This window comes from Staurois parvus, unplaced genomic scaffold (assembly GCF_062004578.1).
Source record: "Staurois parvus isolate SC_StPar_1 unplaced genomic scaffold, SC_StPar_1.0 ptg000813l, whole genome shotgun sequence".
In the NCBI taxonomy this organism is placed as follows: Eukaryota; Metazoa; Chordata; class Amphibia; order Anura; family Ranidae; genus Staurois; species Staurois parvus.
In genome coordinates, this window is record NW_028318609.1 from 1241 (window position 1) to 25020 (window position 23780).

At 40.4% G+C, this 23780-nt stretch overlaps 1 protein-coding gene across 1 annotated transcript in view; it reads right to left on the reverse strand.

Annotated features, from left to right (window-relative positions):
• Nucleotides 1-1043: 1043 nt before the first annotated feature.
• Nucleotides 1044-23780, reverse strand: part of LOC149444110 (cyclin-dependent kinase 12-like) — a 64255-nt gene continuing 41518 nt past the window's right edge. The window contains exons 5-8 of the mRNA XM_089654869.1: nt 21117-21287; nt 20837-21026; nt 20697-20753; nt 1044-1188 (exon numbers count right to left, since the gene is read on the reverse strand). Of these exons, the coding sequence (XP_089510995.1) occupies nt 1083-1188; nt 20697-20753; nt 20837-21026; nt 21117-21287 (524 nt within the window). The 3' untranslated portion in view covers nt 1044-1082. The remainder of the gene's footprint in view (nt 1189-20696; nt 20754-20836; nt 21027-21116; nt 21288-23780) is intronic.

Genomic DNA, 23780 nt, shown 5'->3' on the forward strand with positions numbered 1-23780 from the left:
GTTTAATTTTGTGATCTAGAATGGCCAAGTGACTACACATTTCCTAAACAATCTTCCAACCAAGAGAAAAAGTAAATAAAAGATAATGGAGAACGTTTAACCTGTTTTTTAGAGAAAGAATTGCAAAGACTTTAAAATTTCAAATTAAAAATAAATGAATGAATGAATATGAAGGAAGGAAAGAAAAACAAAAAAAACACACAAAAAAAAACAAACAGTTTTTTTAACGAAGCTCAACATTAATTCTGAAGCTAAATGATATGTATTTTTAAAAGCTAAACTTTAAAAGTACAAGAGCGTAAGAGTAAATGCATAAAAAAACAAAACACAGTATTATCATTGAACAGTGATTTTTTTTTTTTTCAACGCAGTTCAATAGACATGCTTACATGGGTAATTTTATTGGAGTGAGAGTAGAATTTTGACTAAACACAGTATGCATGTACATGCAAGAACTTTACGGACCATGGCATATGTTTTCTGTGACCATGTGCATAAACCCTAAAGCATTACCTAATTATAAATGCTTAATAAATTTCTAATTTGGGTGTATACCCACAGTGGAAAAAGAAAAAAAAAAAATATAAACCCAAGATATATTCCTAATATGTGCCTGCTGTACCATGTACTTGTAGGAAAATGTATCCTGTTCTTTGTACTACTTCCTTTGTGTGAAATCCCTGGTGTTCCTGCCAGTCCCTCTGCTTTCCTATTAAAAACTGACCAAACTAGGCATTAGAGCATTTTTCATCAGTTTTCTGGCTGCGCTGGGAGCTAAAGCAATGATCAGACTTGTGCTGACATGCTCCATCCCCACCCATTCACTGGGAAGATCAGTATGCTGTTTACCATTCCCCAGCTCCTTATGTAGCTGAGAACAGAGGGAATGTAATCACTTATAAAGAAGGGAACAAAATTGTTTATAATGTTTTTAAATCTATACACAGATGCGTTGCCTTTCATTTCTATTTTAAACTGAATGGGTTGTTTTACAAAGTGGGGGTTCACACATACTTCAATACCAGGTAAACTTGCAAAAACTAGCATTACCTCTATGCTGGGAATAATGGCACAAATGTTACTTACCCACAACTCCACACATCTATGGCAGGGGTATACCTTTCCTCCCCTAGTAGCAGCTCTGGAGGTCGATACCACAGTGTTATAACTTTATTTGTGTATGGGCGACTGGAAAAAAAAAAAAAGAACAAAATGACATTTAATAACTTCTAGACAAATGTCCACGAGTGCTTTAATTGGCTTCTCACTCCTCAAAAACTTTCATTATTCCTATTTTTTTTTCATGTCCAACCACCAGTGATTTGCAAAAAATGTTTTCAGCCATTTCAGATACTTTATGTATTACAAAGATTTCCATGATATTTGACTGTTTACTGTATGCAAAACACTAATAGAAATATTATGAAACAAACAAAAAAATATATGTAATTTATAGCCAATTGAGAAGAGGGTACAAATAACAGCTAACAGCAGCATCTAAGTAGGGGCACTCTTAAATAGGACAATGTAAGGAACAGCAAAACTATTTTTGAATGCATGTATGCATCTATAGGTTTAAAGAGTTAGTTCAACTTTTGGGACATTTTCAACAAAACCGTGCACTACAATATTCCAAACACATAGCAATCCACACTTCAGATTTTAAAAAAAAAACTACTTAATTGTCATTCCATGCTTGTAGGCCATAAAATGGCATAATGGTGCAAGTACAATCCCAACACAGAAGGAGTTAATCACCTGCTTGTTCAAAGAGCACACATGTGGCGTGCTCAATCTCTCCCCCTTTTGCCGCAGAGGCTGGGCTCGGGGAGCATTCATGCAGACTTTGAACAAGCTTGCACACTATTTCCTTTCCTTGGAGCACACTTGTAATGCGGACAGAGGAAAGGGGGGTAGTTCAGCATACAGCATTAAGACATTACTCAAAAATGTACAGTTTTGGTATATTAAAAAAGGCTCAGTTTACAAGGATAAGGATCACCCTTGAAGCCATGCAACTACTTTTCAAATCCCAGCACGTTAAAACCCCTTCCTGTCCAAGCTTCCCGTTTCAGTTTTCAGCACTGTGGTTTGACCTACAACCACATGGCCACACAACACTGAACACAAATGAACTTTTTATCTTTTTTTAGACAGCACTTTATTTTGGTGGTATTTAATCATCACTGGGTTTTTAATAGGATTTTTTTTTATTATTTAAAAAAAAAAAAAATGTAAACAAATACTGTTCCCCCTAGTTTCCGCTAATAAAGCTTTGCAAATCTTTCTTTATAAATTTAGACCAAAATGTATTCCCACACAATTCTTTGGTAAAATGCTTTTCTTGGAGTACAGCACAGGACACAGAGAATCTCCACAGTCGCTGCCACAGGGTTATATTGCCATGTTCAGGTGACACCACCAAAAAACAAGACAGGAAGTCCCATTTCTCTTAGGCAAAACTTCATTTTTGTAGAAAACCATGAACTACAAAAAGGAAGAGGGTTGGGGGTGTGAGCCCACTAGCTGCAACCGCTGATCGAGAAATATTTTCTAACAAGTCCACTTGGGAGCGGCTAAACATGGATTGAAATTCACCTAGTGCCACCTGAACTGGCCAAATTTCGATCCAGATGGTCAGCTTTAGAAGGATAGCTCAATTCACATGCATCCTGCAAAGCAGACGAGGTAGGAGCTGAAATTATGGCAAAGCATAAATCAGGGAGAACTGGTGTGTGTCACAATACCACGCCCCCTGGAGACAGTTTTGATGGCAGACAAAATCAGCCTACCAAAATTCCATGCCAGGAATATGAGCAGCGGACAGTGTGGGAACAACAGGATTAGATCCACTTTCTCCTGAGCAGCCGCCCATTTGGTACCTCCTTGTTGGGAAATGCACATCACTGCCAAGGCTTTGTGTGACCAGACTATTACAGGAAGTCCCAGCTGCACTGAGCAATTTAGTGAAAGAAACAAAGTCAATGGCTGACAATTCCACGATGTTGATGGGCTATGACCTCTCCTGTGGCATTTCTCCTTGACTGAGACATTGTCCAGAACTTCACCCCAGTTCATCAGGCTGGTGACTGGCATCTGTCATCAGGACCCTCCGAGATAAGGGTAGGAACGAATTTTCCCATCTCCAGTTTCATGATGGGGATGAACGACATTGGAAAATCCAGTGACAGTGCCCCCCTGTTTTATGTCGCTTAGACATTCCATTGGAGGGACTTGGAATGAACACAGAGTAAAGAGCTTTGTGCAAAAAGGAGGCTACCATCATGTCCACAATCAAATTGAGCGATTTGGCAGAGTGTTAATCTAACCAAAAGGATAATTACTCTCAACTACATGGCATTGAGGGTCAGGCCTAAATATTCCACTTAATATCCCTACATTTTCCAACTTCTATAAATTCAGAGCCTATTCATACCTCTCCAGAGAGTGAAACGCATGAGACACATTGGTCTGCAGCAGGGAGCACTGTAGAAAGACCTGTGTAACAAGGTAAGGGAACTTTTTAAAGATAGAAAAGGATATGAAAAGGATATAAAAAGATATCCAAAACCTTGAATATGCCAGTCAGTACTGATCAATCACTTGATCTCTTGATACCAAGCCAAGGTCAGGCAGACCAAGAAAGACTGCATCCAAAACTGCCAGAAGATACAAAGAAAAAAAACTCACCTCATGAGAAATACAGGCTGCTCTGGAAAAGACGGTTGTTTCAAGGAGCACAATTCGATGATTCATGGACAAAAATGAGCTACATGGTCAAGTTGCCAGAAGGAAGCCTTTACTGCGGCAATGCCACAAAAAGCCTGGTTGCAATATACCCCACAACACCTTGAAACACCTCACAACTTCTGGCACACTGTAATCTGGAGTGACAAGACCAAAATAGAGCTGTATGGTCAGAACCATAAGCGTTATCTTTGGAGAGGGGTCAACAAGGCCTATAATGACAAGAATACCATCGGATGAACTGAACTGGAGGAACATGCCCCATAAGTAGTGGAGAAACCAGATACGCATAGGGAGTAAGATCTGCAACTTATGTTGCTACTTGTGGTCTTAATCTGTGCCCCCCGGGAAGTGGAGTGCCAAAGATGGCAGCCGCTGGGAATAGTCTGCCCCTACTGTGACATCACTGGCTGAGGGCCCACCATGCCCATGTCTCAGTAAGTGTAGGGAAAATGCAGGGGGAAGAGGAAGCTACCTGCGGGGCAGCCCAGGAGGAAGCTTCTTCTCTGGGCAGCCCAAGAGCTTCTAGCGCAAGTACAACAGAGTGATAAAAAGAAAAAAGGAGCATAAACCCTTGTTACTCCGGGGGATGAGGAGGGCACAAGGCTAGGGCATAGATACTAGCACAGGGCCACCCCAGAACAGTCACCATTCTGTGCAGCAGGACCCCATGTGGAGATCCAATCTTTATGACTTTCTCACAAAGGGCCTTCAGGTAGTTGACTGCTCATTAGCTTGGGATCACTGTCCAGGAGCTGTATATCACCCTACTGGTCCACAAGGCAATATATTATTGCACAGGGTCCTGTTATGCAGTCCAGTGCTGACCTACAACACCACAGGCCATCCTCATGTCCAGTGCGGGGATTGGATATCAAACATGGTGGGGTATGCCTGGGTGAAGATGGTCTTGCTTTTTGCAAGTGTTCGTAGACCTGAAGGTAGCAACATAATAACCCTGTTGTAATGACTATTGAGATGCTCTGTGCCCCGTGATGTACAATACTGATGAAAAATGCTGATGTACAATAAGGAAAAACAAATATAGTGTATAATATTTAGTCTGTGTGAAAGTTTTACAGTCTACAGCTAAGGTATGTACATTTAAAACCCTAATGTTCTGACTGCCATCGCACTGTTTGAGATAGTGTGTGAAAAATCCAACTGGGACAGGGTCTTTTAGAGGGGAATGCAGGCTAGCCTCTTGCCTACTGACCATAGGCCCCGGCATCTAAAGGGGCTCTATTTGTTGGGAAGCGTGTACCTGGGGGTCCTTTTGGAGTATTATTACTGCAGATTCAAGTCCATGTCTCCTTGCAACACACAGACTCTAAGAACTGGAGGACAAGGATACAGATTTGGGGTCTCTGTACCCAACACTGATGCTTCAACACCCCCCCCCCCCCCACTAGACGCAGATGTTAATGTAATCAGCTCAAAACAACTTGATGCCGATGTCTCCTTCTGTAATAGGTTTATTAAAGTGTTACCCAACCCAGGACCCTGCATTCAATATATCTGGTCTCCCACAGTGCACAGAAGATGGAAATGCAATTATTTTTAGAAATATAAACGGCTAAGTACCTTTTCCCATCTCAGACTGCAGTGAGAGCAGTTTTGTGACTTCTATCAGTATCCAGCAGAGCACTGGTTAAAGCTTATAGGAGGAGTTTGTATTCTCCCCTGATTGTCCTATGAGGCTGCAAGATCCCTGACCCTCTGTCTGGACACGCTGATTGGCACTGTGCTGATCACAAGCATTCTTCCATGAGAATAAAAACTATTCTAGCAATACACACCAAACTGAGCATATGCAGCTTGCCCCAAGCTCTGTTCTATCAGCAGATTGACTGGGGACAGTATAAGGGGGGGTTGATCAGAGAAGCAAGATTAAACAGCCTTTTTAAACAATGCGGAGGTTTAACCCTTCAGTGAGTATAACAAGCATACTTTACTGCATATACAGACTGATTTTACTATTGTGTATTTAGTAACAGTTTAAAGTGTGATGTGTTTACTGTGTCTTACTCCCAATGTTAACCTCCCTAGCGGTATGATTATGTCCATATTTCTGTGCTGATAGCGGTACATTTTTTTGCATGGAAATATGTCATTTTTTATTGCTGGCCTGTCATTTTTAGGAATAACTCACTGAAATCTGTCCGAACAAGAGTCTAGTAAACATTCCGGGTATGATAAAACTTGAAACACAAAATCAAATTATAATTGAATAAATAATCATAAAAAATATAATAATAAATTTAATTCAATAATATAATCAAACCAAAAACACTGAAATTTGAAATATAGTGCCAAGTTCGCACATCGCTGAGCTCAGTCGCAGAATCGTTTTCAGTGTCTGACGAATTTCCCCACAAATCATTATCACTCAATTCTGCAAGTGGTTCTGATTTACAATCGCTGTATTCTAGCTGGTCTAAAACTGCTTTTGACCTAAAGGGATGCTTTTTGGACGCCATGGACGTTTCTAAGTTTCCAGGCAGAAAGAACAGTAAAAATGCAGGCAGGGCACAGGAAAAAGCAGCAGGGACAAAATGTATCTGAAATGGTTTGAAACAGTAATGTTTTACTATGTAATTTTAGTTTATTATAAAATGTCAGTTTTTAAAATCTTCAAATTTGTCGCCGGTTCCGGCCCCCGTATGTCCCGGCGCTCGCAGGGACCGGAACACGGAAGCCGGATGCTGGCATTGGCCGGAGGAGATGGCCGGGGACGCTGCAGGGGACACATCGTGGGAGCGAAGGACAAGGTAAGTGCTGCAGGAAAGCCCTGAGCAACACTGCATGGTAAGCCCGAGTGTAGCTCGGGGTTACTGCTTTTGGTACTGAAATTTTACCCCGAGCTACACTCGGGAATACCGCCAGGGAGGTTGAGCCACCTATTGTTTGTTTGTTTACTAGTCCTCCTGGAGGTTCCTACATGATGGGATTAGTCTGGTGTCAGCTTTACCTTGTTATCTAATCAGTGTGTGATGTCTGTATCCCAATGTGTAATATTTGTTTTTATTGTTTCTGAAATGTATAAAAACTTGTATTTCTGTTCAACAAACAGTTGCTCCTAAGCTAGTGTTGTCTAGTCCTTCGGTGCAATGCCCAGCTATAATACCTTGGTCCTGTGTCCCAGCGGCAAGGAAGCAGTTTTCTAATAGAAGCACCCAGGTAGGGTGCCAGGTGGTCCATCACATAATGACACTGTACTGGGTTGGCCAGTGATCAGGGACACTGGCTGGATGCTCTAGTGTCAATGATCCTCGCTCTGATTTGCTGAGTTTGATTGACACAACCATCACAAAGCGCACCGTGCACATTGCAAATGTTGCACACAAGCAGCTCAAATCGAAAGATGTTTTAAAACGCCCTCAGGAGTCAGCCTTCCAGCTGTTTGTCTACAATGGCCAGATGGCAAGTGGTTAAAAAGAGATCCTCATCTTGGCATGCTATACAGTATGATAGTAAAATATTTGTACTATCTCCTTTAGCTTTTACAAAACTACAAAATATGAGGGGAAAAAAATCCTAAAGCAATCTCTATATTTATCTATAGTACAGTAGGTATTAAAAAGTCCCGACGCCTACCTGGTCAGACCACGCTCCTATAAATGTTGAAGCATGCCCTCACAGATGCCCATCCTCCAGAACGTGGACCTGGAGACTGAATGAAAGTCTGCTTCAGGACTCGGCGGATGTGGCTGAAGTGGCCAAAGAATCTGGTCATTATATTCAAACAAACAATACCCCTGACTACAATCCAACCATAGTCTGGGAAGCTCATAAAGCGGAAATTCGGTTGAGAAAGACTTACTAAGCCTCCATAAGCAGGTATTGGACCTTCTTCGTTATAAGGCCAGGCAACAAATGTGCTTGCCTTCTGGCGAGAACTCTACAAGACCAATGGTTGGCAGTGTATATACCGTACATCATCTGCCCCAATGGTAGTAAGTTCTCTCTCCCTAAACCAATTGCCACTAATGGCAACATTGCAATCATAGTTTGACGACTATCTGATCTCCTTTCACATTTCCTGGCTTCCCTCCTCAGTACGACAGGAATTGGACATGACTAAAAAACAGGCAAATCCCTGGGCCCCAATGGTTTTACAGTATTACAAATTCCTACTGTCTTCTTTGTGTCCTTACATGATTAAAACATTCAATGTTTTAAGTCATACAACCTTCTTTGTACCCAGCGCATTAAAGTCCCACATTTTAGTCCTTCCCAAGGAAGGCAAAGACCACTCTTGCCGTGGCAGTTACTGGCCGATCTCACTGTTAAATGTCGACTTAACTCCAAAATTCTAGCCTCCCGCCTCAAACATTTACCACAACTAGTCCACCTCGATCAAGTTGGATTTATCCTGACTCGCAAGGCTCACGATAATACCATTAAAATCCTAAATCTAGTTCATGTTGCTAATCACACTAAAAACTCCATGCGTATTCCTGGGGACAGATGCAGAAAAGGGTAAGCTGAATGTTTTGCATTATGGCTGTCCTGTGATATGTGGACTTAGGCAATACAATGGTCAAATTGATTTCTAGTGTGTATTCTACTCCAACAGTATCGGTCCAAGTCAAAGTCAAGTCAGTGAAACACTGAAATACTGACACATAGTGGCTAAATGCCTCCTATGAATTAAGACTTATAGAAAACACTTAACAGAGAGGCTGTCAGTTGTCATTTGAACACTGAAAACTGATTATACCTGCAAACCATTTTAGGTCCTCTGTTGCAGATTTTAAAACTCTAAGAAGGGATTCCCCCTTCGAAACGCGTCACCTTGACCAAGAGTTTATCTTCCTTCTGCATGGAACTTACACGTGCCGTTTAACCCTGTGTTGGTTTTGGATGTTATATGCCTTTTTTACTGCTACATTTGTGAGTATAACTTAATAAATACATAAAAAAATTTTACTGAGGTAATGTGCAAGGTTTGTGTGTTTTTTGTTTTTTCTTTACTGCATCCAAAAGAAGAGCAAACCCTGGATAGATCTTGAAGAAGCTAACACTGGCTTCAGCCTGAAGGGTTTGCCCTGAACAAAGATCAAACTGTGATTTTTGGTCACCATTAATAGGAACAGCCATCTCAGTACTATTCAAATATTATTATTATACAGTATTTATGTAGCGCCAACAGTTCACTCAGCGCTGTACATTACAATGGGGGACAATACATGAGACAGTACAATAACAATACAGTGCAAAACACGAGGGGTTCGAGGGCCCTGCTCCTTGGAGCTTACAATCTAGGAAATATTCTAGTTTGTCACCGGCCCCCAGCCCGTTGATACCACTTCTGGGTACTCCACAATTCCCTCATAACGAGACTGACTTCCACTTCTAAACTCTTACTCTCCAAGCCATATAAAGTTTGAGATAAACTTCCTTACATGTAAACAGTTGGGCTCCTGGATACAAGAAATATTACATTCTCACCAAGCTCTGCGCTCATTCACCTCACTGGAACAGCTTTGCCAGGATAACATCCCCTTATGACAAACCTTGCCCCTGTCCTATTCAATGTTGACCTCAGACATGCAACCACGCGACCATTCCTTTTTGTGGAAATGGGAGGGCAACCTAAAGAGATCTTTTTCCCAACCCCAAATAAGATAGGATACTCCTTTTTCCCCATAAGGTGTCTATCGCTAATGCATAGCAAGCAAGAGAATGGCTATAAAATCATGTCACAATGGTACAAGACTCCCAAACTTCTGCATAAAATCGATCCCAAATATCTGATCTCTCCTGGAGCTGCAATCAAGACGAAGGCACTTTACTCCACATATTCTGGTCTTCCCCAGCCCTGCAGGACTTTTGGACTGCAGTGCTTACAATACATACGGTGACAGAGATCTGGTGGCATATTGTCTCCATGTTACCCCAATGTCCATTAAACACCATATAAAATCTCTCCTAAAATATCTGCTTAACACAGCTAAGGCATGTATACCAGCCATGTAGAAGAATAATTCTCTACTTACAATTACACACTGTATGGAGCATGTTGACAGCCGATGTCAGAGAACAAATGGAAAAACATTTTAAAATCTGAACCCCACAGTTCCTTTATAGCAGTGTTTCTCAACTCCAGTCCTCATGGACCCCAACAGGTCATGTTTTCAGGATTTCCCTCAGATGAAACAGCTGTGGTAATTACTAAGGCAGTGAAACTGATCAAATCACCTGTGCAAAATAATGGAAATCCTGAAAACATGACCTGTTGGGGGTCCATGAGGACTGGAGTTGAGAAACACTGCTTTATAGGGACAACAAGCCCTCATAAACGAGTTGGTGGATAACATCCTGGATGGGAAGCTGCAGAAGCTATCCCTCCCCCGCTCCTTTTTTTCCCCTGTCCCCTCAGAAAACAGAAAAGACAGTGTCAGAGCAGCAATTCACTTGAATATGTGTGTTTTCTTTTGTACATATTAGGAATTCTGATAAGTGTAAACGTCTCAGAGCCTTTGCACTCCCTCTATACTTGCAATGGAAGATGTTCAACCTGCATGTCATTCAGTAATGTTCTCTACCTCACAATTTGCTCTGCTCTACTGGAGTTTGAAAATTTGAAAAGAATTTTGAAAAAGTTTAAAAAAAATTACAAATTATATATATATATATATACATATATATATATATATATATATACATACATACATATACATATATATACATATATATATATTATATATATATATATATATATATATACACATACATATACATACATATATATATATATATATATATATATATATATATATATATCCCCCTGTTGGTCTCTGTTGATTTCCCTGCTACTACTGATCACTGCTGGAGATGGCCCCAGACTACCTCTGGACGGACGGACGCATGTTTCTGCATGTCTTGAAAAATTCTACCAAACCTTACAAGAAATCCATCCTGCGCCATCTTAACACAGCCAAATCATGCATTTTGCTTGCATGGAAAGACCCACACCCTCCTTCCATTAGGCTCTGGCTTAATACAGTAGAAGAGTTAAACCAGATGGAGTACCTTGTGCTTTCCACTCAAAACAAACACGAACTGTAGTCCAAAACCTGTCTTTATTGGAATATGTTTATCTATACTAAGGAGCGTAAGACTCTTTTTGAAATTGGACAACAGATTTCAATCTTGGCCCTTCTGTACCACTGCAATTTTCTGTTTTACCCTCCCAGGCCTTTCCCTTTTCTTTTCTTTTTTAATCCAGCATTCCCCATTCACTCCTTTTACCCCCACCCTCGTATTTTTTCATCTGATCCTCTTTTGGCAACATTTCCTATTACAAGGAAAATGCAGTGTTTGATTCTGCTAGTCACGTCTGACATGAAACCTTATGGACCGTTCAGCAAATGGAAACAGATTAGAGTGAAATCATACCCGTTATGTTTTAGTCTATGTTTATGTCTAATCTATTTTGCAGGGTTTTAACCAGTGCATTCATAGGGTTATAATAATCAAGTCATCATTTTCCATTTTTATACTGGCTGAGTTATATTGTTACCTGATGACAGCCTGTACATGTCAGATTGTACAGTTTATACTGCTGTTATTCAAAAGGCATGTTGGATACTGCAATTCCGAAATAAACTTTTTTTAAAAGTGTCCTGTTGCCAAGTGGTTAATTCCAGGATCATTGCTACAGCTATGATCCTGGTATCTTTTTTTTTTTTTTTTTTTAGCTGGCGATGAGCTGTCATAAAAAAAAATGACCCAGGCGATCACTTAAACAGCACCTGCTTCTGCTGCTGCCCACGGTGGTTACCAGGTTCTTCTGTTCATCCAGGGATGAACTACAAATCACTTTTAATATTTTTTTTCTGAAAATCTGAATTTGGAAAAAAAAAAAAAAAACCCACACACAACACAGCAGTGCAAATATGTGAAAAAGTTAAACGGGCCTCTGCTTTTAGAAAACATATGTTTGAGGGTTTCTGTCCCTTGGCCTCTAATTAATACCTTTGTAGATAAAGAGAGTCATGTGCTTCTACTGAAAGACTTGGTAGGTACCCACAAAAAAACATTAACCAATGTATAATTTTAGAAAGAATGTTAGCTATTGTAGACAATTTTAACCGCTTACCGACCACCCTACAGCAGAAATACTGCTACAGGGTGGCACAGGTGCGCAACATCACGTATATGTACGTGATTTTGCATTTCCGGGTAGGGGCCTCGTGCGCGCCCGACCCGTGCCACTAATTGCAGCTGCGGCTGTCAATAACTGGGTCCTGGCCGGTGATTGCCGAGCATCTCCGATGGGAAGGAGAACTGTTTGTAAACAAAACAGTTCTCCTCCCTGTAAGCACGTGCACACTGCTGTGGATGGCTGTGTACAATTGCGGTCATGTTTATCCACAGCTAATTCATCGTATGCCTGTGATCTCTGCTGTTATATGTATGCCCAACATGGACCAGCAATGTACTGGTATGTCGCTGGACTTTGAGTGATTATACTGGGATGATGCCTGCAGCTACAGGCATCATCCTAGTAACGTTTTTTTTTTTCAGCTGGTGGTCGGCTTTCATGTAAAAACAATCCTAGTGGCCAATTAGCTGCTGAATTGTTTTCACAAGCAGTAGGAAGGGACATCCCCCCCTCTCCTTCTGCCTTCCACAGTTTTCTTGGGCTCTCCTGTCCCATAGGGGAATGCGAGAATGTAGCCGGCAGTTCCGCTGGCTGACCATAGAGCTGGTCAGAGACCAGAATGGCTCCAAACATTTCCATAGCCTAAGAAATTGGAAGCTACGAGCATTTCATCACTTCAGTTTTACAGGATATAAACAGCGCCATTTGTAAATTGGGAAAGCATCTGATTAAAAAAAAAATTGAAGGGACAGTGTAAAAATTAAAAAAAAAAAAAAAACAAACACCCTCACCCCCCCTGCGCGCACGCACCTGCGTGCACAAGCTTTGACCCCGAGCCGGTATGTAAACAGTGGTTGCACCATGCATGTGAAATATGGTCGCAGAGGGCAGAAATTCTTCCACTAGACCTCCTGTGTAAATATAAATTGGTGACCTGTAAAGGCTTTTAAAGCGTCATCGCCTATTGATACTAAAATTCTAAAAAGTGTATTTTTCCAAAAAGATTTGCATTTGAAAAATCGTTGCACAAATACTGTGTGACGTAAAAAAATTCAACACACACCGTTTTATGCTCTAGGGCCTCTGCTTAAAAAAATATATAATGTTTAGGGGTTCAAATCAATTTTCTAGCAAAAAAATGTTTTTTTGAACAAAAAGTGTCAGAAAAGGCTTGGTCTGAGTGGGTGATGTGTGGCATAAGCTTCTAATGTTGGCCCTGAAATGCCAGGATAGTAGAAGCAACCCCTCCAAATGACCCCTTTTGGAAAGTAAAGTAGACACTCCAAGGTTTTTGCTAAGAGGCATGGTGAGTATTTTTCAGATCTCATTTGTTGCCGCATGTTTTTGGAAAACTAAGAAAGAAAACAAAAAATGTATTTTTTTTCTTTTCTTTCTCAAAACCCTGTGACAAAATGATATCTGTAAAATACCATGCTGCTTATCAAATTCCTTGGGGGGTCTACTTTCCAAAAAGGGGTCATTTGGAGGGGCGGGGGGGGGGGGGGGGTGTACTATACTGGCATTTTAGAGCCTCTGAAACTGTGATAGGTAGTGGGGAAGTGATATGGGGTAGTGGGAGGTGTTCATTAGATTTTGGGGGCTTGTATGCAGCTAGGCTGCCAAAAAGTCTGACATGCGGTGTCCCCATACTTGGGAGACGTAGAAGAACGTGTTTTGGGGTGTAATTCCACATATACCCACGGCATGCATGAGTAATATATCATTAACCACTTGCCTGCCGGCACTTATACCCCCTTCCTGCTGTCCAGGCCAATTTTCAGCTTTCAGTGCTATCACACTTTGAATGACAATTGCGCGGTCATGCAACACTGTACCTATATAAATTTTTTATAATTTTTTTGAGACAGATAGAGCTTTCTTTTGGTGGTATTTAATCACCTCCTGGGTTTTTTATTTTTTGCTAAACAAACCAAAAACCACTGAAACTTTTGAAAAAAAAACAAACACATTTTTTCTTAGTTTCTGTTATAAAACTTTGTAAATAAGTGATTTTTCTCCTTCACTGATGTGCACTAATGAGGCTGCAGTAATGTGCACTGATAGGCTGCAATGATGAGCACTGATAGGCGGCACGGATAAGGAGGCACTGGTAGGTGGCACTGATGGGCAGCACTCATATTTGGCACTGACTGGCACTGTTAGGCGGCACTGATAGGTAGCACTGAAAGGCAGCTCAGATGGGCACTGATATTTGGCATTGATGCGCACTGGTGGGCACTGATGTGCACTGACAGGTGGCACTGCTGGGGCTACACTGATCATCAGGGCACACTGAACATCAGTGTACATGTCCCCTCTGAGGAATGCCGCTTACCAGCTCTCCTCTCCTCACGAGCTGTCAGCGTGACAGCTCGTGAGGAGAGGAATGCCGATAACCAGCATTTCCTTATTTACATGCTATCAGCTTTGATTGGACACAGCTGATCACATGACAGAGCCGACATCTTCAGCTCTTTCTGTCGATCAGTAATTCGCTGTGTCTGAAGGACACAGCGTTCCACCGATCACCACGCTGCGCGCCCCCGGAGCCGCGCATGTGCGGTTAGAGTGGGAGGACGCCATATGACGTCCTCCCAGAACAAGAGAACCGCCTTGTACACATTTCCTTATATGGCGGGCAGGAGGTGGTTAAAGTGACAACTTTGTGTAAAAAAAAAAAAATTGTCATATTCAAAAAATTTGTGGCAAAAAAAATGTTCCATGGACTCAACATGCCTCTCTGCAAAATCTTTGGGGTGTCTACTTTCCAAAAGGGGTCATTTTGGGGGGGGGGGTTGTACTGCCCTGGCATTTTAGCACCTCAAGAAATGTGATAGGCAGTCAGAAAGTAAAAGCTACGTAAATTCCAATATATATACCATAGTTTGTAGACGCTATAACTTTCACAAAAACCAATTAATATACACGTAGTGAGATTTTTTTTTTTACCAAAGACATGTAGCAGAATATATTTTAACCTAAATTTATGACTAACTTTGAGCTTCTTTGATATATTTTATAACCAAAAGTGAAAAATATATTTTTTAAAATTCAGTCTTTTTTTGTTTATAGCGCAAAAAATAAAAAGCGCACAGGTGATCAAATACCACCAAAAGAAAGCTCTATTTGTGTGAAACAAGGACATAAATTTATTTTGGGTACAGCATTGCACAACCGTGCAATTACCAGTTGAAATAGCGCAGTGCCAAATAGCAAAAAATGGCCTGGTCAGGAAGGGGGTAAATCCTCAGGAGGGCAAGTGGTAAAAAAAAAAAAAATAAATATTTTTGACTTTTTGCTATAAAACATCCAGTTAAAAAAAATTTAAAAATCACATTTTGTCATAAATTTAGGCCAAAATGTATTCTGCTACAAAAAAAAAATTCTAATACGTGTAAATAGTTGGTTTACGTGAAAGTCATAGTGTCTACAAATGGCAATATGTATACTGGATTTTTTTTTTCTTAATACTAGTAATGGCAGAGATCAGTGACTTATATTAGGACTGCATGACTTAGGCGGGCATTCTGACACTGGGGGGGAACTGACTGCCACCAACACTAATACAGTCATCAGTGCTAATAAAAAGCACTGACACTGTACTAATGGCACTGGACAGGAAGGGGTTAACATCGGGGACGATCAAAGGGTTAACTGTGTGCCGTTTTACTATTTTGTCTGTGTGTGCTTTACTGTATAAAGCAACATGCTAGTGCTGACAGGGGAGAGATCTGCATTGTTTACATACAGACCTTTCCTCTGTCAGTGTTCCTCAGCGATCGCCAGGGGCCGGCAGAGAATCTCCGGCTGGGACCTGGTGATCGACAGCTGTAGCCGCCAATTCCAAAAGACTTGGGATGCTGTGTAAAATCTACCGAATGCAATGATTTGGAAATCTCAAAACCAAGTTTTATTCAAAATAGAAAATAAACATACCAAAATGTTTAAACTGAGAAAATGTATTATTTTAGGACAAAAATAAGGTGATTTTTAAAATTGAGCATAAGCTGCTCTAAAACCTAGATATATCTTTCTACATTGATGGTGCCTTTCCAGATGTGCAAGCTGCCCATTCCATATGCACTATACACCCCCATACTATCAGAGATGCAGGCTTTTGAACTAAGCACTGATAACAAGCCAGAAGGTTCCTCTCCTATTTAGTCCTGAGGACGGGGTGCCATTGGTTGCCAAAAATGTCAAATTTAGATTTGTCTGACCACACAGCTTTCCACTATGCAACGGACCATTTTATATAAGCCTTGGCCCAGAGAAGACCATGGCTGTAATCCTATATATGCCCAGTAAAGTGACTGGCCTCAGGTGATATACAGAGATTAAACAAATCCTCCTACACAAAGTTGTACCTCTGCAGTATTCTCTTCTCTACATCCATTCAAAGCGCTAAATTTATAAAGCTTGTCTGCATGTTCAGAAAAAAGGGGGGCAGAGAACTGAAATTACACTCTGCAGAGCTCGGTGAAGGGGGGGGGTCTGAAAGCTGACTGCAGGAAAAAGACACACCCCCTTCACTCAGCACACAGAAATAGAGCTGAGGCTGTCACTCTGCTGGAGCTCCCTCCTGTCACCATTTTTCTCATGGTGTCAGTAAAACCTGTCAGAAGTGATTTATGCTGATAGAAGAACAAAGCAACAGAGACAAGTGACAATTAGTGCTCCTAATTGAGATAAGTAAACACTACAGATGGATATGTTTTGTTCATATTTCATATCTGAGATTTACAACCACTTTAACTTGCATTTTTGGATGGCACGGTCAACTCTGTTCATAGACAGTGATTTTTTGGAAGTATTCCTGAGCCCATGCAGTGATATCCATCACAAAATCATGCCTGTTTTTAATGCAGTGCCGTCTGAGGGCCTCAAGATCAAAGGAATCCAATGTTGCATTTCGCCTTGTTCCTTGCGAATGGAGAGGAACATTTTAGATGCGGCTTTTCACAGATTGGTGAACCTCTGGCCATTTTTACTTCTGAGACACTCAGACTCCCTGAGATGCTCTCTTTATTCCCAACCATGTTACTGACCTGTTGCCAATTATTCTCATTGGTTGCAAAATGTTCTTCTATTGTAGCTCTTTATTGTTAATACAACTTACTTTGCCAGCTTATTGTTGCCTGTCCCTTCTTTTTTGAGACCTCTAGCTGCCAATAATTTCAAAAAATTACCTCCCCCCCCCTCAAAACTGTACATTTTATTTTTTTGATATAGGTTTTATGTTTTTTATTGTGAATAAAATTTGGGCTTATACTTGCAAATCTTTGCATTCTGCTTTTTATATAGATTTTATACAGCATCCTAACTTTTTTGGAATTGGGGTTGTACTCCATGGGCTATAGGCTCGTACCTTCAGGTGATTGGACACTGGCAAGTCCCCCCCCCCCGGGACACCTCCCCTAAAACCCTACCCTGCCCCATGTTTTTCCTTGAACAGTGTATGCGGTTTTCATTCGGTAAAGTCTATTCATTCAAAAATCAATGTTACAAGCAAACAATAAAACCCAATTCAATCAGTGCAACCTTAATATACCTACAAAAATCAACAGTAAATAGTTGGATCCAGGAGAGCGGGGTGGTGAGCCACAATTTGTGACATGTTTTAGCTGAAATTATCATATATCTTGTAAGTGTTTTTATCTGGGAGCTAATAAAAGAGAGCACTATGGTTCTGCTTTTATGTGTCCATAAATGTATGGCATATGAGAACAACAGTGGGAGGAATTGAGTTGCATGAAGTGGCGATCCACCATTTCAAGAAATTTGTTTGGCTGGATAGCAGCATGCGTAAAGCCAGGGAAAGAGCCTGCTTTTTCAATGCTGACAGAAAACTTAGTAAAGAGTTTGAGTAAAATTGGGCAAAAAGTACTTCCTCAAAGGAGACGACAAATTGCCTTTTGGACATACGGTGAAAGTTGTAAGGGAGATAAACCCTCCATGAGAAAGTCATCCAGATGGCATCTCACTTGAATGCCCTGAGTTCTGAAGAGGACAAACACAGGGTGCCTGGACCTTTGTGAAGCAGAGGATAGGCCAAATGGCAATTCAACAATCTGGAAGTGGTTGTTTGCCACTGCAAAGCATAGGAATTGCTGATAAGGTTGGTAAATGGGAATATGCAGATAGGTATGTAGGATATCCACAGATGCCATATGTTCCCTTTGTCTCAGAAAGACAATTACTGACCTTCCGGATTCATTAAAAAATTATGGAATTTGAAAGAATTTGAGAGATTTTAAATCCAGAATAGGACAAATATCCATTTGCATTTTGGTACCCTGAACAGGTTTGAGTAGAATACCTTTAACCTGTCCTGTGGAGGAACTGGTATAAAAATTCCCTGGGACAAGAGGTAGTTCAGAGCATTCTGATGAAGATGAAGCCTGGTTAGAGCACGCAGGAGCTCTGCGTTGAGAAGCTAGGGGCTCCTGATGTGTGCAGCTTGGGAACTTTCCTATGAGAAAGTAAAACCTTCCCACATGTGAGCTCTCTGATGAGCTGGTCAAGTGCTTTACCAAAAAGGTGCATTCCATATGAATGGAGATTAGAGCCACACTGGATTTCTTATTTACAAGGTGTTTTCCAGGGCCTCTACACAAAAAAGAAGAGCAGAAGGCATGTGTTGTGATTGCTCTGTAACATCACAATCCTGTAAAATGGGTCATGTTGATTATTCAGTAACCAGTTAGCTGCAGTTTGACATAAAGAGCCGCAAGAGCTGGTTTCAGAGCTAAGCCTGCCAGGTTAAAGAGAGCTTTTAAGAGCAGCTCAAATTTTCTATCAGCAGAACCTTCGAAAGATAGAACATCTTCAATTAGTACATCAACATGCCTGTTTAAAACAGAGATGGCAGGATTAACCACAGAATATACCACTTTATTGCAATGGATAGAATTCAAAGATTTGTGGGGGAGTGAAAATCCTATCAGGCTCCCAAGGTTTTGACGAGGTTGCAACGATCCAGATACATTGCTTCTGTGTAGTCAATAGAAGACAATCCGGGTTGATTTAAGAATGATTTCATAGGAAAATAACAGATAAAATAAACTAGTGAAACAGGTTTCTCAATAAAGGAAAAGGAGAGGTCTATCATCTTCAGACATTAGTGTAAAACAGAGGACTCATAGTGGGTTTTAGGGGAGGGATTCCCAAAAGCTTCCCAGGATGAATCACCTGAAGCTACAAGCCTATAACCCATAGTGTATGAATAAGTTGCCTGTGTCCTGTACTAGACAATTAGGATAAGTATTTTAAGTTAAATTCTGTGATGCCAACCTTTCATGCATGGTTCATAAAGCATCCTCCCGTTATTGTCAATAGCAGCTTAAGAATTTCCAAGACCAGTGACACAAATGAAATTCTAACAACCTATAAACCTGCAGTAATCACACACAGAGATTTTAACAATGAGCAGGACCCAGAGGAAATCAGTGCTTTTTCAGTACAAACAACCTCAAGGTATTGCACTATTTTTTCAGAAATATGGCTGAGCCAAAAGAGAATATCTGTCAGGCATTTGTAATAAACACACTACCAATAAAATCTTGTCTTTTTTGTGCAGCCAGTCCATGAATTCCTTTGTGTTCCCCATAATATAAATTCCTACTGAGACACCAATTATTTGTCTACAGCTTTAACTTCGCCATCTGACTGTTTGAACTGTGGGGTTGATTTACTAAAACTGGAAAGTGCAAAATTTAGTGCAGCTCTGCATAGAAACCAATCAGCATCCAGATTTTTTTTTCTTTTGTCAAAGGTTACTTGAACAAGGTGAAGTTAGAAGTTGACTGGCTACCATGCACACCTGCACCAGATTCTGAATGCACCAGTTTTAGTAAATCTACCTCTAAGTGAAATTGAACCAAATTGTTATCCAAGCAAAAAGGACAAACACAATACATAACCCCTAGAGTAAATATTATGCAGGAATAACCAAAATGCCTGCAGGTCCCCAGCAGCAACAGATCAGCCACCACACTGAATATCTACTTTAAAAAATGTTGAAGCTAGAAGTGAATTGGCTACCATGCACAGCTGCACAATATTTTGCACTCTTCATTTTGAGTAAAATCACCCCCTATGATTATGTGCTGTATAATTTCCACACCTAATATTGGTGCATGTAATATGACCAAGCTGAAGAAAAGCTTGCACTTCGAATGTGGAGATCAACCTCACTCTGCCCTTTCACCCTTAGCTGCCAGTGAGAGGGCTCCAATTGTTAGCATGAAATCAAAAGATCCAACTACATTCTAGGAATGCAATATTAAAGTGGTTCTAAAGGCTGAAGGTTTTTTTACCTTCAGGCATTCTATTCATGAAGGTAAAAACCCTTTAGTGTGCAGCTACCCCCCCCCCCCCCTTCAATACTTATTTGAGATTGATCCCAATCCAGCGATGTGCACAAAAGCCTCTCCTGGGTCTTTGGCTCCTCATTGGCAGAGATACAGCTGCGGGAGCCATTGTCAATTATAGCCAGTGAGGAGGGAGCAGAGCCATGGCCACGCTCTGTGCACAGTGGCAGCTTGGGAGTGAGCACTCAGCAGACTGGAGGAGCCTAAAGCACTGGCAAGTGACTTAAGGAGAAGAGGATCGGGGCTGCTCTTTGCAAAACCATTGCACAGAGCAGATAAGTATAACATGTTTGTTATTTTAAAAAAATCTGAACCTTTAGAATCACTTTAAGAGTTAAACAAAGCATAAATGAAAATCTTTACACAAATACACTTTACACTCTTCTAATATAATTCCAAATTAGCTCATATGTGGTATCAAACAAAACAGCACAATCAGAGTAACAAATTAAGTTCCCAATTACCTTTCCTCTGAGTTGTATAACCTTGCCAGTCCAAAATCTGCCAGCTTGATCTGCCCACTGTAAAAAAAGAGCACAATGTGAGTTTTTGACCTATACACAGCAATTATCTGTGTGAGAAATCATCCCTTTCGGTTTGTCACCTGTTATTCAGCAGGATATTTGAACACTTGATGTCTCTGTGCAGGAAATTCTTCTTGTGACAGTAATCTAGTCCTTCCATAAGTTGTTTCATAAATGACTTTATGTGGTCTTCTGAAAACTGCACCAGCCCAGACTCCAAGAGGCCCATCAGGTCATGGTCCATGTATTCAAACACCAAGTAAAAGGCACCTAATACAGAGAAACAGTCAGTGTTACAATAGAACTCTTCAGCAGATAATGAAGAACAACAAGTGGATAGAGGTTATTCTGAGAAGTCACCTTTGTCTTTCTTAAAGTCCAGTGCGTCTTGCTTGTCAGTAACAATCTCCTTCATATTGACAACACTGCGATGGATGAGCTGGCGAAGGATTTTTATCTCCCGGATAGCAGTAATAGGGAATCCCTCTTTCTCGTTATCTAGCCGCACTTTCTTTAAGGCCACAAGTTCTCCTGGCAGATCATCAATGAAGATCAAGTTAGACTTTCCTGTCTTCCAGTCTGTTAACTACAGCAACTACTAATACCATTAACCAAAAGTGGCAGTGAAAAAGTGTTACATATACTCTTAAAATGGTCAACAATGCACAATAAACTAACTCTAGAATATTCCTATTCAGAACATGACTCATAAGGTTTTGATTTACACTACATCATATACATTAACTCCAGGGTGGATTTGATTTAAATCAAACTGATTGAAATCACAATTTAAATCACGATTTAAATCACTAGTCAGTAAGGCTTGATTTAAATCCTAGTTTTCTACATAAAGACTAATTCTTGCTGGTATAACTTTAATATGCAAGTAGATGAAGATTTTTAGAATAACAACTTTTCATATTCGTTTTTTTATCCCCAGTTTAATAGGTTAATCATTCATATTTGGACAACTTTTCTGTTGTACTTAGGAAGGAGAAAAATAATCATTACCTTAATAACAATTTAAATAGATGTATTCAACTGAAACAATAACATTCCAGCATATGTTATTTGCTTAAACAAACATCCATGTTTGGTAACTAATTTGGCTAAACAAAATATATATATTTTAAGAAACTTAGACTGTCAGCCCCTTCCTCCTCACACTTAGTTTCACTTTCTTCTTGTGCAGATCTATTCCACTCCAAAACAATCAGAAAAATATTGTTTCTATTCTATTCACTGAACTTCTTGAAACTTAGCACTGAACGGGTTGATTCTGTATTCATAGGTTTGTAGAAGTTAGGATTAAGGTCTTTTTCTTAACTCTGTTCATGTTATAACATTTTTGCTGTGAAGAAGAGGCATGTGATCTCCGCTGAGTCAAATTCAGTTTTGAGAACTGCAAAAGTAAACCAAGCATCTGTGATAATATTTGTAGGTAGAGAAACTGCCCAATAATCTTACAAAAACCTCTGGAAGAGCATGACATTGTGAATGGATTAATGGAATTTATTTACCAAAAAAATTAAACATATACAGCCGTATTCTACATAATTAAAAAACTAATATTTATTGCATGATGGAATAACCTTTGGATGGTAATATATTTTCCTCAAAAAGCATTTTATTTTAAAAAAATCCGATTTAAATTAAAAAAATCCGATTTTTTTTGATTTTTTTAAAAAATTCATTGATTTTTATCCACCCTGATTAACTCACATGATTTTATTTATTTTGATGTAATTTAAGCTTCTGAACTAACAAATTCTATTCTTTTTGAAGGGCTTTATTTTATTAAAAGAGCAGAGCTATGTGCACACTGAAAATGCAGAATATTGTGTAATGTGACTTGCCTGTGAATTCAATATCTTGGAGGACACAAGGCTTGTAGTCCATGAGCATGAGTTATATGTCGCTACCTTCAGGTGATTAGACACTGGCAAAAGCTTTCCTGGGAACATCGCCAGTGCACCCTCATATAACAAGTCATTCCATGCGACTCCAGTTTTGTAGCAAGCAATAAGAGGCAGTGTACAGTTGGGAGGGACCTGTCTCCTGTACTGTTCTCCAAGATATTAAATTCACTGGTAATTCAAAATTCCCATTATCTCAATTGTACAATACAGGACTTGTAGTCAGAGACCATAAAACATCCCCAATCAAACTGGGGGGTTGGCAACATAGCACACTAGCCTCCAGAAAACAAGGTCAACAGACCTGATACATTTAAATGACAGCTTAAAGGTCTGTGTTGATGGCGCTAACATCAGCAGAGGCCAGGGAGAACTGCCCAGTAAAACTTTGAGACTGTATGACTAGAGGACAAGGTGGTGGCCTTGCAGACCTGTAAAAGGGATGCTTGATACTAAGAACCAGAAGAAACAGATTTGGTGGAACAGACCTAAAAAGAGTGGGGTCCTTTTCTTAAGGACAAAAGCTCTGGAAATTAGTTGCCTGAGCCACCTAGGAATAGTGGAAGAGGAAAGCAGGATGTCCCTTCTTGGGACCTTCATAGAGGACAGAGAGGCTCTGATTTTCCGAAAGATGTGGTTGCAAGCTAAGTTGACCCTATCTGCTCTGACCATATCCAGTCAGTAGAGTGAAATCTCCTTTGAGCACTTTGGGGAAGGGAAGATAATATCCTCACTGAGGTGAGAGAAGAGATTCTTTGGAGAGAAAGGAGGGTCTGGGTCTCAGGACCAAGTTTTCTATGCAAGATAAGAAATGGTTGCCAAATCAGTTTAAAGAGCGGTCAATAAAGAACAAAAAGTACCAGATTCAGATCCTAGGGAGACACAGAAGGTCAAAGTGGGGAATTGACAGGAGCAACTCCCTGTGCAAAGGTCTGGACAAGCAAGGTTGGAGCCATAGGTTTATTAAACAGAATGGATAAGACAGAAACCTGTCCTTTTAGAGTACCAAGAGCCAGATGCTGGTCCAGGCCAGACTGCAGAAAGGCTAGGATGCAAGGGAAAGACTTTTCCTGCAGTTGAGATGCCAGTTTTTACACCAGCCAAATGA